This window comes from Anolis sagrei, chromosome 5, assembly GCF_037176765.1.
Source record: "Anolis sagrei isolate rAnoSag1 chromosome 5, rAnoSag1.mat, whole genome shotgun sequence".
Classification (NCBI taxonomy): Eukaryota; Metazoa; Chordata; class Lepidosauria; order Squamata; family Dactyloidae; genus Anolis; species Anolis sagrei.
In genome coordinates this window covers 155889932-155904335 of record NC_090025.1, presented here as the reverse complement: position 1 = coordinate 155904335, position 14404 = coordinate 155889932, and the positions used below count along the sequence as shown (strand labels likewise).

General features: G+C 42.3%; 1 protein-coding gene across 1 annotated transcript in view; it reads right to left on the bottom strand.

Annotated features, from left to right (window-relative positions):
- The window catches only part of CFAP54 (cilia and flagella associated protein 54), a 142156-nt gene that overhangs the window by 43154 nt on the left and 84598 nt on the right, over positions 1–14404 (bottom strand). Inside the window, exons 41-45 of the mRNA XM_060777277.2 lie at positions 12911–12989; positions 11511–11660; positions 9388–9588; positions 2187–2274; positions 1012–1218 (exon numbers count right to left, since the gene is read on the bottom strand). Coding sequence (XP_060633260.2) covers positions 1012–1218; positions 2187–2274; positions 9388–9588; positions 11511–11660; positions 12911–12989 — 725 coding nt within the window. The remainder of the gene's footprint in view (positions 1–1011; positions 1219–2186; positions 2275–9387; positions 9589–11510; positions 11661–12910; positions 12990–14404) is intronic.

Genomic DNA, 14404 nt, shown 5'->3' with positions numbered 1-14404 from the left:
GGTTATTCCTTCTGTGTATGCTTGGGCCCACTATTTTAGTTGTTTTACTATAAGGCACCATCTACATTCAGTTAACTTCTGTTGTGGGAGAATCAGCCGTCTACAAAGGCATTGCCCAGGAGATGCCCGGGTGTGTTGCAATCTTGCAGGGAGGCTTCTCTCACATTCCCGTTTTGGCATCACGAGATGCAGAGCTAACCTTAAGAAATGGGGCTACAAAGTGGAGTCCACAACATGTGAGTGTGGAAAACAGCAAACCACAGACCACCTATTACAATGCAGTCTGAGCCCTTCCACATGCACAGTGGAGGACGTCCTTATAGCAACACCAGAGGCACTCCAAGTGGCCAGCTACTGGTCAAAGAACATTTAATATAATGCCAAGTTTTTAAACTTTGTGTTTTTAAATACATCACAACTGTACCCATGGTTTGCTCCTGATATGATAAGTAAATAAACCGTCTACATTTGATGGTGGTATACTAATAATAACAATCATTATAATCCTCATCATACTTGACATATTACACAAGTCTTCATCCTTTCCTGTTAGGTGTGTTTCAATGAAACAGGTTATACCCCTCCAACACAACATTCCAGCCATAAAACTCATCCTATCTGGAGTGCATCTATACTGCAGAATTAATGAATTTTGACACCACATTAGCTGCCACAGCTCAATGCTATGGAATTGTAGGAGATGCAGTTTCACAAGTTATTTAGCCATTTCTGCCAAGAATACTGGTGCCTCACCAAACTACGAATTCCATAGCATTGAACCTTGACAGTTAAAATGCTGTCAAACTGCATTAATTCTACAGTGCATATGTAGCCAAGGTTTCAGTGACACCTATAATATCATATGTTCAATGTTGTATTTAGAATTTAAGCATTTATCCTTAAGAAATTAAATACAGATCAAAATATTACAAAAAGGAAAAGCCACAAGAAGGTCATATTATTAAAATAAAATAAGAAGATATAAATTCTTTAAAGTTTTAAAGTACTCACCGAGCTATTTTAGCTGCTAATATTGCTCCTTGTAAACATCCCCAAATTCCAGCTCGAGAAACAAATTTTTCACAGTAATTCTGAGATGTATTTGCAAAGTTGCCAGTTTCATTTGCTGGCAAGCCATCTACCTTGTGCCAATAACAAAGGGCATCAGCTATTTTGAGGGCTGTATCAAGGCCTTGACACCAACACTTGAAAGCTGCTCTGTAATACATTTTTTTAAAATCCATTATATTGTTGACATATATAAAAATGAAAAATAAGCATAGTCTTTTGTTTCACATCAGACTCTCACATGGACACCTGATGGGTTCCAGACAATACAATGAGAAGTGTTGAAATCAGAAAATTAGGCATGTAAGATGCAGATAAACAAAACATGGGCAGTCTGAAATTGTTAAACACTGAATATAGACGCTCAGTGTCAAGTTGTAGGAATGTGTCAATAGTAAATAATGCAAAAAAGATGCTAATTAGAAAAGAATTGGATGTTACCCTAACAGATTCTACTTCAGCTGTATATGCCTACCTACAACATGCAAGATAAATAGAAACTGCCTTCTGAAGAGCAAAACAGGAGGAAACAAGGAAATCTGAGAAACCTACCAGCTACCCCACAGTTTTAAAAGTATAGATCAAAATGAAAATCATAAGAAAAGTGGAGCTTATGAAATAAAGAAAAATATTGTCTCTTGATGCATTTTAAGGAACTTTCAAGATGCCTACAGAAGAATAAACAATGTAAGGTTTTAAAAAAACAATCAAGGGTTATTTGACCTTTTTTTGTTTCATTTTCAATATACCTACTGTTGGTTCTAGATAAAAATGTTTGCCAAAACACATTGAACCGCTGTTCCTTTTTGTGCTGCAGGAATGTCTCACATTGTGTCCATGTTATATCTGTCTCTGGTACCATTTTTAAAAGAAGAAATCCTAGGAACACATCCAGTTCATCAAAAGAGGTATATCTGCAATGGTTATCCTCCTATATTGTAGTAAACATTCTCTTTCTGCCTATGAAACACCCACTAAAAGATCATGTAACTGTCTAAAATACTATTCATATTTATACGCTCCATATCTCCCAATCCTTTAAGCTATTCCTTTACCTAATCATGTCAAAACTGGAAATTTCAGATACAATCACTTTGCATTTATTGCACTCAATATACCTTTTGTTTCCTGTAGAAAAATGAAGATTTCCAAGTTCATGGAAAGCTTGTACTTTGAGGCCTTGCTTGTTATTTGTGTGAAGAGCTTCTGTTTTTCACCAGGTTGAGGGAGAAAAATTCAAAACATTAATATACATTAAATACTGAATATGTTTAAGTAATTAATTAATTATTAGTTCAGTATTTTGTGATGCTATCTCTATAGTATAAAACAATTGAGACTTACAACAAAATGCTCCAGAGCAATCTATCACATTATATAAAAACAGAGAGACAGACAGACAGACAACCAGTTGTCCAGGATTTCCCCCAAAAAACCTTGGACACCTGCTCACCCTATTGCATTCTACGGCTACCAAAATGTACACTGAGTGTTCCTCTCCTTAGGCTTTCCCCTTCATAAACTTTTCTGAACTTCTGCAAATCTTAGAATTGCAAAGAGAGATGCAATGGAATGCAAATTTCCTGCTTCTTGGCAGGGGGTTGGACTGGATGGCCCATGAAGTCTCTTCCAACTCTACGATTCTATGATTCTATAACTACTCGTTTCTTTTTTCTTAGTGATCCAATTTTTGGATACAGTCCTGTTAACAACTGATTCAGTATTTAGAAAGCATTATTTCTATATTTATTTATATTTACACCCTGTTATTTATATTTACACCCTGCAAGACACAAAGTGGCCATTGACCTTAAAGCAATATAATTAAAAATACATAAAACAGAATCAAACTCATTGAATGATTAACAAATGTAATTATTAAAATACAATAATAAAATAAATAACTGATTGAAAACAATTCAGCACCCTGTAGGCTGTCTCTGTTTTAACTTAATATGCATATGCTTCAACTTTTCATCCAATTTCTTTTCAACAAATAAAAATTAAATTAAAAGTAAGAATTTATGCTGCCAATGTATTTAGAAGGACTAAGGAGTTGCCTTCAGAAGCAAATGACAAATTTGTAATTCAACAAAAATGGCCTGTAAAAAACAAAAAATGATTTTTTAAAGTAGTTTAATTATATGGTGTTTGAGACTGAGTTTAGCTTTTATTTTTTTATTTATTTATTTATGACATTTATATGCCGACCTTCTCAGCCCTAAGGGGACTCACAGAGACTTACAAGTAAAAAGTAAATACAATATATTATATTATTACCATAGCCCAATATTAATATTATATATTACATTGTACTATAACATTATACTGTAATATTATTAGTAATATTACATTTAATATAAAATATATAATTATAATATCTTTTCATTTATGGAAAGAAAATTCATCTACAGTTAAAGATAAAAACTCATTGAACTGATTATGTCTCATCAATAGATGATACAAGAGGAATTCCAAAAAGAAAACCATATTGGCTAGAGAATTCAAAGTGCTGTGTTTCAAAACAATAATGTCTCTAAGTTAAGAGAGACACAAGCTTGTGTATATGTATGTACACTAAGCTGGAACAAATTGAGAGAAATGATGGTTGCTTACCTGTAACCATGTCTCTTCGAGTGGTGCTCTGTGAAATTACCACATGTGATAGTTGATGCACCTGTGCAGCAATCATTGGAAAACTCTGACAAGCTGAGAAGGCTTCTGGCTGCTGCCCCGCTCCTCTTCCCCATGAGGCAATATAAGCCAGATGAGGGGCTGGAGGTGAATTCCCCACCGCCGTGCAGTGGCACGAGGCTGGAGGCATGATCTGCGGGGAGGAAGGGCGGAGATGTGCTAATTTCACAGAGCACCACTCGAAGAAACATGGTTACAGGTAAGCAACCATCATTTCTCCTTCGTGGTGTCTGTTGAAATAAGGACATGTGATAGACTAGCAAGCCACAAACCTAGAATGGTGGGCGTCATGCCACTGCTGAGAAGAGAACCGCTCTGCCAAACGCGGCATGTCTCTTCGACTGGACGTCCATGTTATAATGGGTGGCAAATGTCAATGGAGTGGTCCAGATCGCCGCCCGACAGATGTCGTCCAATGGAACTCCACGAAGATAAGCTGCCGATGTAGCGACTGCTCTCGTGGAGTGGCCCCTCAGATGTACAAGCGGATCTTTGCCCACCATCTGATAGGCAAGTCTAATGGAAGAGACCACCCATGCCGAGAGGTGTTGGGAGAAAACAGGCTGACCCTTGGTGTCAGTGCAGTATTTCACAAAAAGTTTAGAAGACTGCCTGAAGTCCTTCGTCCTGTGAAGGTAGAAGGAGAGTGCTCTGCGGACATCGAGAAGATGAAGTGACCGCTCAAGCTCTGTGTGCGGAGCTTGAAAAAATGCTGGAAGCACAATGTCTTGAGCCAAATGATACGCCGAAGCGACCTTAGGGAGGGAAGGCGATGTTGGTTCTGAGAACTACCTTGTCCCTATGAAACCGAAGATAGAGCTCATCAACACGAAGTTCACACAACTCGCTGGATCTGCGAGCGGAGGTGACTGCCACCAAGAAAGCAACTTTTCATGAAAGGTGAGAAAGATCGGCTGTAGCCATAGGTTCAAAAGGTGGCTTCATTAATGCTGATAACACAAAATCAAACTGCCAAGAAGGAGGTGGAGGGGAGACTGGTGGTCGGAGATTCCTGTACCCTCTAAGGAAGAGTTGGACAAGAGGGTCCTGAAACCATGAGGAGCCGCCTTCCCTGCGGCGATATGCTGAAAGTGCAGCAAGATAACACTTGATCGAAGACAGCACCAGGCCCTCGTCGGCCAATGTCGCAAGGAACTGAAGAAGGAGAGAAGTAGGGGCCTGCAGAGGTTGCACACCATGCTGGTGTGTAAATGCAACAAAGCACTTCCACTTGGCCTTATATGAGCGCTGAGTTGATGGACGGTGTGCCGCATCAAGGAAGGCCGTTACTGCTGGAGGGAAGGGTGCGGCCTGACTCTCCATGCTGTCAGACGGAGCAGGGCGAGGTCTGGGTGATGGACACGACCGTCCTGGATCGTGAGCAAGTCCGGCCGACTGCTCAGCGTGAGATGGTCGCCAAGAGCCATGGTTTTGAGGAGGGCGAACCAGGGTTGCCTTGGCCACCAAGGCGTTATGAGAATAGCATTGGCTCTGTCCGCATCCAACTTGGCCACCACCCTGCTGAGAAGAAGTAGTGGCGGAAAAGCGTACAACAGGAGTCCGTGCCAACTGTAGAGGAAAGCGTCCCCCAGACATCCCTGTGGAGTGTCTTGTGGCATCCTGGCACAGAAGCATTTGCATTTGGCATTGGCTGGAACTGCAAACAGGTCGATGTCCGGGTATCCCCACCGCCGGAAAAGAAGGTGGGCCTCGTGAGGGTGTTGTGACCACTTGTGATTGGTGGGTCCCGTCCTGCTGAGGTGGTCTGCCATTGTGTTGTCTTGGCCGGGCAAATGTAACGCCACCAGATGGATGTTCCTGGGAATGCACCAGTGCCAGATGTCGAGAGCCAACTGGAGCAAAGAGCAGGACCGTGTCCCTCCTTGCTTGTTGAGGTACCAGATGGCTGTTGTGTTGTCCGTGTGAATCTGAACCACACGGCCCCGAAGGGAGTGCTTGAATGCTCGGAGCGCTTTCTGGACAGCAGTGAGCTCCAAGACGTTGATATGGAGCTCGGTCTCTGCTGATGTCCACAGGCCTTGGATGGAGAGGGTGCCGGAGTGCGCTCCCCAGCCTTGAAGAGAGGCATCGGTGGTGACAACTGCTGAAGGCCCTGGAGGGCGAAATGGCATGCCCACGCAGAAATTGTTGCGAAGAGTCCACCAATGGAGGGAATGTCTGACAGACTCTGGTGGATGTAACATGCGGTGCTGGCTGTGGCGGAGAGGGTTGAACACTCTGATGAACCACGCTTGCAGCGGTCGAAAGTGGAGGCAGGCAAATGGAGTTACAGCAGTTGTAGAAGCCATATGCCCCCGCGTGGACTGAACATGCTTGGCCTGCACAGAAGACGACCAACGGAGGTGCTGCACAGCTGCTCGGAAGTTGCGAAAGCATTCCTCCGGAAGATACGCCTTGCGCTTGATGGAATTGAGACGTGCACCAATGAAACAGATGTCCTGCATTGGTTCGAAGTGGGACTTCTGCACATTCACCACGAGGCCAAGAGTCTGCAGGAGAGAGAGCGTGATGTCCAGATGTTGCAGAAGCTGAGAACGAGAGGCCCCAACGACTATCCAGTCGTCAATATAAGGAAACATCATGATCCCTTTCACCCGTAAGTGAGCCGCCACGCTGCCATGACCTTGGTAAAGACCCGAGGTGCAGTACAGATTCTGAAGGGAAGAACCTGGACAGAATACGCCTTGTTGCCTATCTTGAAGGAGAGACACTTGTGGTGGCATGGCGCGATGGCTACGTGGAAGTAGGCATCCTTTAAATCTATTGTGGCGAACCACGCCCCACGAGGAAGTAGTGGCAAGATGGTCTGGAGAGTCACCATGCAAAACTTGCGCGGTCGGATGTATTGGTTAAGACCACGCAGATCCAAAATAGGCCGTTGGCCTCCATCCTTCTTAGGAACTAAGAAATAGGTGGAGAAAAAAAGCAGAAGAAAACTGCGAAGGGTGAAGCGGCACAATTGCCCCTTTCTGGAGGAGGGTGCAAACCTCATCCAAAAGGACATCCGAAGGCGGCGTAATTCTAACAAAGTCAAGGCGTGGAGGACTCTTGAACTCAATAGAGTATCTGTGGCTAACCACATCCAGCACCCACGTATTAGTGGTGATAGATCTCCATGCCTCGTAGAAGTTGGCCAAATGCGTGCCGAAGCGCACAAGCGGTGGTGTTTAGTAGTAGGTGGAAGTGAAGACACCCTGTGAGGAAGTGAAGAGGGTGGGAAAAGGAGAGGGGAGATGTTGCTAAAAGCGACGCTTGCCCTTGGGTTGAAACTTCCCCTTACCCTGCTGACGCATTGAAGACTGCGCCTGCCTTTTAGGGGAGTGTGGAGCTCGTGGCTGAGTAGAGGTGCGAGAAGAAGATGGAAAAGATCTTCTGGAATAAGAGGAAGAGGGCTACTGGCCCCTGCAGCGAGATGAAAGCTGGGTGAAGCCATACTTATTGGCTGCCTGAAGTACCTCTTGAGACTCCTTCAAGTTAGTATCAGTCCCTGGGTTGAATAAGCCGTCATCATGAGCAGGCATGTCATCTGCCAACATTCTCCCTTCCTCTGAAAGGGTGGAGGTACACAGCCACGCATGTCACCATATAGATGTGGCAAGGGAGAAGAGCTTCTCTGCTGTATCAGCAGTGTGCTGAGCCATGTCCTTGTGAGCACAAGCAAGGACAAGAGCCTCACGATAATAAGCCTTGGCCACACTCTGTTGAGGAGATGGAAGGAGCTCCAGAAATGGCCCAATTTTGTTCCACAAAAAAGTATTATAGGAAGACATGTATGCTCCATAATGCGCCATCAGAGTTGTTAGACTGGCATTGGCATGGGCCTTCTTCCCCATAGCTTCCAGCTTCTTGCCCTCTTTGTCTGGAGGAGTGGGCTGAGTCTTAAGGGACTGTTTACACTTGGCGACCTTTACCACTACCGTATTGGGTTTAGGTGGTCGTGCTACCCAGTCTGCAGATCCAAGATCAATGTGGTAGCGTGCGTCCCAGGCCCTAGAAACCGCTGGCACTGTTGATGGGGCCTGATCAGGGTTTTTAGTAAGCTGGAGGAAATAGGGAAGGGCTGGTAAAGAGGCAGACGCCAGTGGTAGTCTAATTTGCTCATCAGGAAGAAACGCAGGATCTTCCACCGGTTGCTGCTCTTTCTTTGGAGTCAAATTAAGGGCCTTAGACATATGTATCATAAGGGCCAAGAAAGCTGAAGCGTCCTCTGAAACAATTGAGGGCTGAGGCTTCTGGAACGCCAGGAGCTGCGGGAAGCCAACGAAGGAGACCGTCGCACCCGGCTCGACCTTTGCACCGGCATGGTGCCCGGGAGAAGGAGCACCCGCTCGGGGCTGGGCGATGGGCTAGCCTGGGCAAATGCCTGCTGCCCCGCTGGAGCCTGCAAACCCAAAAAGGGCTGCACATGGCTGCTGGGCTGGGGCGTTAACTCTGGAGGAGGAGGAGAAGCCCCGCCCGCACTTCTGGCCAACACCAGAAGTGCCTGCTGCGCCTACACCACGTGTTCTGCGAGGAGAGCTAGGGGCAGGCCCGAAGAGGAAGACGCTGGCGGCAAGGCCTGCTCCAACAAGGGAGTCTGCGGCGCTGGTGAAGAACGCTGCCGGCCACGACGGGAGTCAGAAACACCACGCGTCTTCTGCTTCTTCTTCCTTCCTTCCTTTCTTCACTGGGGAAGGAGTTCCTGCAGGCACACCCTTTCTCTTTGAGGTAGGTGGCTGCACAGTCATAGCCTGTAAAGAAGAGTCAGGAGGCTCCGAGGTAGCTCGGCACCCAGATGAGGTAGAGGGGAGGAGAGCCTTCTCATACAGCATAGTTTTAAGATGCTGCTCTCTGCTCTTCCTTGTCTGGGGCGTAAAAGCCTTACAGGCAGAGCAAGTTTGCACCGAATGTGCTGCCTCCAAACTAATAACACACATAGTGTGGCCGTCTGAATCAGGGAGCTTCTCCCCACAAGACAAACACCTTTTAAGCATAGCCATAATACAGACCAGGTCAGGGCGCCAGAAAGTAGAACAAACGATAAGCCAGTCCAAGTCAGGGTTGGAGAAAGGAGAATATCCAAAGTACAATCCAAGTCGTATTAGTAAATTTCAGTCAGAGAGGTTCCCAAATGCTGCGGCTTAGGCGGCTGGAAAAAAGGAACTACACCTCCAGCCCCTCATCTGGCTTATATTGCCTCATGGGGAAGAGGGGCGGAGCAGCAGCCACAAGCCTTCTCAGCTTGTCAGAGTTTTCCAATGATTGCTGCACAGGTGCATCAACTATCACATGTGCTTATTTCAACAGACACCACGAAGGAGAAAGTAATTTTACTTCTCCTTCCCCTGAACTGTTTCTACCCAAAACTTGCAAGAACTCTGCACTAGTGGGCACTACCAAATATAATGGAAACAGCTCCATCAACAGAATGATCTTAGATCCTGTAAGATCTGGTACATGGGTTGTATGCTTCTCCTCTAGTTTTTTCTTTTACGTCATGTCTTTTAGTTTCTATGTCTAAGATCTAGGAATGTATTGTTTGCTCTTTATTTCAGAGTTCTCTAATAACCCTTTTTTCCTCTGAAAAACAAGGCAAAACACTAAATAACTAGAGAATAAACTTACCAAGTGTGTGCTCATACGAAGCAACTACTACTGATAGTTTTGATTGTGGGATGCAGTTGCTTTGAACCACACCAAGACAACTAAAAGTTTCTTCTGAAAGATTGGGTGGTTCTGGTTGGTATGTCAATTCAGCCCCCAATATAAATCCCACTTTTCCACGTGAAGGCATTTCTTTTGATCTGCTTAACCTTTCAGAATGTTCTACATTAGAAAAAAAAAAACAATAAATATATTTAATATATTCTGTTAAAGAGATTTGATTCCACATAGTGAGGCAGATATTAACTGTAAGTACAAGATAATTTTTTAGACAGGCAGTGCTTTTCTAACTCATATGTCAGTAATTCTGTTAGCAGGGCCCTCCAGTGCTACCTGACTTGAGAGATCTGCCAACAAAGCAAACTATTGTGTTGAAGAACAAGAAAAAGAAGTGGCAACACAAGGGAGGATCAATTATACCAATTACATTAATCTATAAGTCGGAGACGACTGAACGAATGAACAACAACAACATAAGTCCAATGATACAACTACACCAACATAAACTTAGACTAAGTGAAAGTAGTCCAAATTAAATCCCAAGAACTCTAGGCTGAAAATGGTTTCAATTCAGAATGACATCTACTGGCCTGGAGTCAGCTCAGTTAATTCTTGGTCATCTTGGCCAGATAGATTGCACTCTCAATCCCAACCCTCACAATAAATGGGAAATGATTGTGTCACCATCTTGAGGAATGATCAAGAATTATGAATGTGGAATTAGCATTAAAATGCTCGAGTTGATTACACATGAGATAGGTGCTAATTAATTCAGCATAGTTCAAAGTATTAAATCCATTGGACTGGATGCAACTATATAATCACTATGATTATACAGTAGAGACATAGCCATGTGGAGACTAGTAAAGTACAGGAGCTGCAGACAAAGAGTCAATACGCTTTGAGGGTAGATGGACACTTCTTGCAGATTGAAAATAGCTGCCACAACCACCAGGTATTGAATGAAAACCTGAAGTATGGTAAAGAGACCAAAACAGAGGACACAGAAATTGAAGCAATGAGGACCAGAACACAAGATGAAACAAGAAGACTTCTATTTGCACTCTTTAAATGCTTTTTGTGGTCCTTTCTAGGCTGTCAAGTAAATCCAAATTATCTGCTTTGAACTGGATTACATGACAGTGTAGACTCATATAATCCAGTTCAAAGCAGAGAATGTGGGTTATCTGATGTGATCATCTGGATATGGTAGTAAAGAAGAGGCTTGTGTTACATCATAGATTTCCATGTGGTACTTCTTTGAGATGCTGTCATTCCCCTATCACCGATACCAGATAGTGTTGTTGAAGGCTTTCATGGCCAGAATCATGGGGTTGCTGTGAGTTTTCCAGGCTGTATGGCCATGTTCCAGAAACATTCTGGAACATGGACATACAACCCACAAAATTAACAGCAACCCAATACTGGATAGCTTGGTTACCACAGTTCTCTGCATTCAGTAGGCAGATGGTCTCAACCAAACTCTCCTTCATGTAGCAAATCAATTTTATTAACATGTTCAAAGTTTCATTGCTAACTGAATTAGCATGAAAACTCAGACATCAAGTCTAATACAAGTATACCTTAGTCAATGAAGTGGCTGTATTTCTGGGAATAACTTCTTTAATTGAAACTTTAATAACAGAGCAGAAATAAAATGGAAAGAATAGGAATAGGCTCCTGTACTACAACATGTTTCAGCAAACTTTTTATGCAAAACTAATAATATGTGCAATCAGCCCTCTGCATTCGACCATCTACATATTTTAAAAATAGCCTCCCCCCATAATCCCACAAAAGCAGGCCTTCATTTTGCCATTTTATATAAAAGAGTGATTCCCAACCTTTGGGCTCCAGGCGTTTTGGACTTCAACTCCCAGAAATCCAAACCAGTTTACCAGCTGTTAGGAACTGTGGGAGCTGGTATAAAGGATATCATTTTACAATATTAATGTGTATTATGGGATCCATAGAGTTCAGCATTCATGGTGAAGAGAGGTACTGGAATCAAACTACAGCAGACAGCAAGGGCCCACTGTATACATATACTTTTATTATCCATGAGAAACAACAAAAATACTTGCCTTGTGTGTGAGCAAGAAACAGTGAAAGCAGTTTCCTACTATATTTAAGTGATCTGCTGTGATATTTTGATTTTTCTAAACTTTCATTGAAACATTTCAATGAATCAGAAACATCCAAAGGAACAGAAACCAATGCTCTTGCTGCCATATCTGAAATGAGCCAATAAAATTATTTAATATGCTTGACATTTTAGGAAACAATGTTTAAACAAACATTTACAATAGAAAAAGAATATGAACCGCTGTGAGTCGCCTCCGGGCTGAGAACAGCGGTATAGAAGTAAAGTAAATAAATATATAAAGTTGATTACCTTTAACTGATGTTCAAGTGATTATCAGTGCATTCACATTACAATCTGCACTTACTCCAAGCACCTTCTATAGCTGCGAGATTTAGGAGATAGCCTGACCCTTTCCCGCTTAAACACCTGAATGAGATGTCATACCCTCAGTTCTAGAAATCATCTAACTCAGTAGAATACACACAAACGTTGTACATGTCAGCATATAAAAGTTGGGCAGGTTGATCAATACTTCCTTGAAACATTATTCTTTCTTGATTTCATTCTCCAGGAAAAGGGAAGAGTAATTTGATCAAACTGCATTGATTCTACAGAGTAGCTACAGCCTCAGATTCACAATTTGGGTATACTCATGAAGGTCTAGGAATGGCTAGGAATGCTTTTACATCTTTAAAGCTTTTGTGTCAGCTGTGCTCATTCCTGGAGATGACTGGTCTTGAAATTGTGACATATGCCCTGATTACATCCTATTTGGATCACTGCAATACACTCTACATGTTGTCCTTGAAGAGTGTTTCCAATCTATGACAACCCAAAAACAAATCTATCATATGGCTTTCTTGCCAATATTCACTGAGAAGGGGTTTCTATTGCCTTCATTTGAGGCTGCAGAGTTGCGACTTGGCCATACTAACCCAGTCTATTTTCTAGTCTCCCAAAGTCCCATTCCAGTACTCAAGTCACTACACTATGTTGGCCCTCTATTGTACTAATATCTATAATTAATATGACCTGTGTGGGACTGAGATGTGGCACATTGCTACACTTAAAAATAATACAATCTTAGTAGGAGGAGGAGATTCCATCTGAACATTAGGAAGAACTTCCTGACTGTGAGAGCCGTTCAGCAGTGGAACTCTCTGCCCGGAGTGTGGTGGAGGCTCCTTCTTTGGAAGCTTTTAAGCAGAGGCTGGATGGCCATTTGTCAGGGGTGATTTGAATGCAATATTCCTGCTTCTTGGCAGGGGGTTGGACTGGATGGCCCATGAGGTCTCTTCCAACTCTTTGATTCTATGATTCTATGATTCTAGTCCAAAAAGGCACGAAGAGGAAATCCTTTGCTGATAAAAAGAACTTAAGTCAATAACGAATTCTTACCTGAACTATCAAAATAGTCTTCTTCATCTGATTTGGCAACAGAATACAGCTGATTTGCAATAAAGTTTCTGCAGCGCACCTAAGACACAATGTTTCTGAAATAGTTATGTTTCTTTGAGACACCAGACTTATCTATAGTAGTGCATACCCTAGTTACATCTCAACTGGACTACTTCAACACACCCTACGTGGGTCTGCCTCTGAAGAGCGCTCAGAAGCTTCAGCTGGTGCAAGGTTACTGGAGCACTGTACAGGAAGTGAACAACTCCCACACTACAGCAGCACCACTGGTCATTAGCTTTAAAGCCTATGGAATTCCCTTCCAAAGGAAATCAAAATTCTCCCTTCACTACCCTCCTTCAAAAAGCAGTAAAAAAACTTTTTGTGCTGGAGAAGCAGGTGGTTAAGCTAAAGTTATAAGGTTTTTAAGGCTTTAAAGCAACATAGAACTAAATGGGAATATGGCTTTTAACCCTCTAGGCACTGTTTAGTGTGGTATTGCGTTGTATTGTTTATTATTATTTTTTATTATCAAATTGGTTGGGTTTCAAATGTTTTTTATTAAGTTATGGCTGTGTGTATGTACTTTTTGGCACTGAATATTTGCATTTTATGTTATTAGCTACTCTGAGTCTTGTAATGGGAGATGGGGCAGGATATAAATAAAGTATTACTATTATTATTACACTTTTTAAAAATTAATTTAATAAAAACCCAGACTCTTAAATCCTTAGTATTTGACTACAAATAATGTTAAGAATTTTCAGCTGTGACTGAAAAATATTAAGGATGTACAAACATAAAGTCAGTATTCATTTTCTAAGCATGGGAATATTTCTGTGTGAATTTTCATGAATTGCTATTTCTAGTCCTACGGCTTACTCAGATACACCAAATGTGTGTCTACAGACAAGAATTTCGTTGTGGTGCACAACCCTTTTTCTGAGATCAGAACTATTTTTTATCAATTACAGGATGCTAGAGCTTGTTTTCTTAATCTAATTTTTTAATTTTTTTCCAGAAAATTGCCTTTAAAAAAAGCAACAACTCTGCCATCTTCCAGTGTTGACAACTCTTCATTTGTGGGTGACTTGCTTGTGACACAGGCTGTGACATCAGATGTAAGTCAGCCATCTGCATTTGAGGGTTTAACATCTTCAGATTTTATTATTTGCTCATTTGATTAATATGTTCTCTCTAGGAATTTTAGTTCTTCCAGGGCAATTCTACTCCTAACTTCTACTGGAAGTTGACTCATAAGAATTGCCTTAGAATACCTAAAAGTTCCTAGAAAGGTGTTCTCTCAGGTAAAAAATAGTGGGTTTTATTTGCAGTTTTCTACTTTTGCAGAGAGTTCCACACTCCTAACCTTGACAAAATGGGAGGTTCTTACCATCTCCCCAGTTTACATCCAGGTGTTTCTCCCATAAAGAATCCTCGAAATTTTTAAATTAAAGAAGAACTAGTAGATACGTGCTAATTCTATAAACTGTA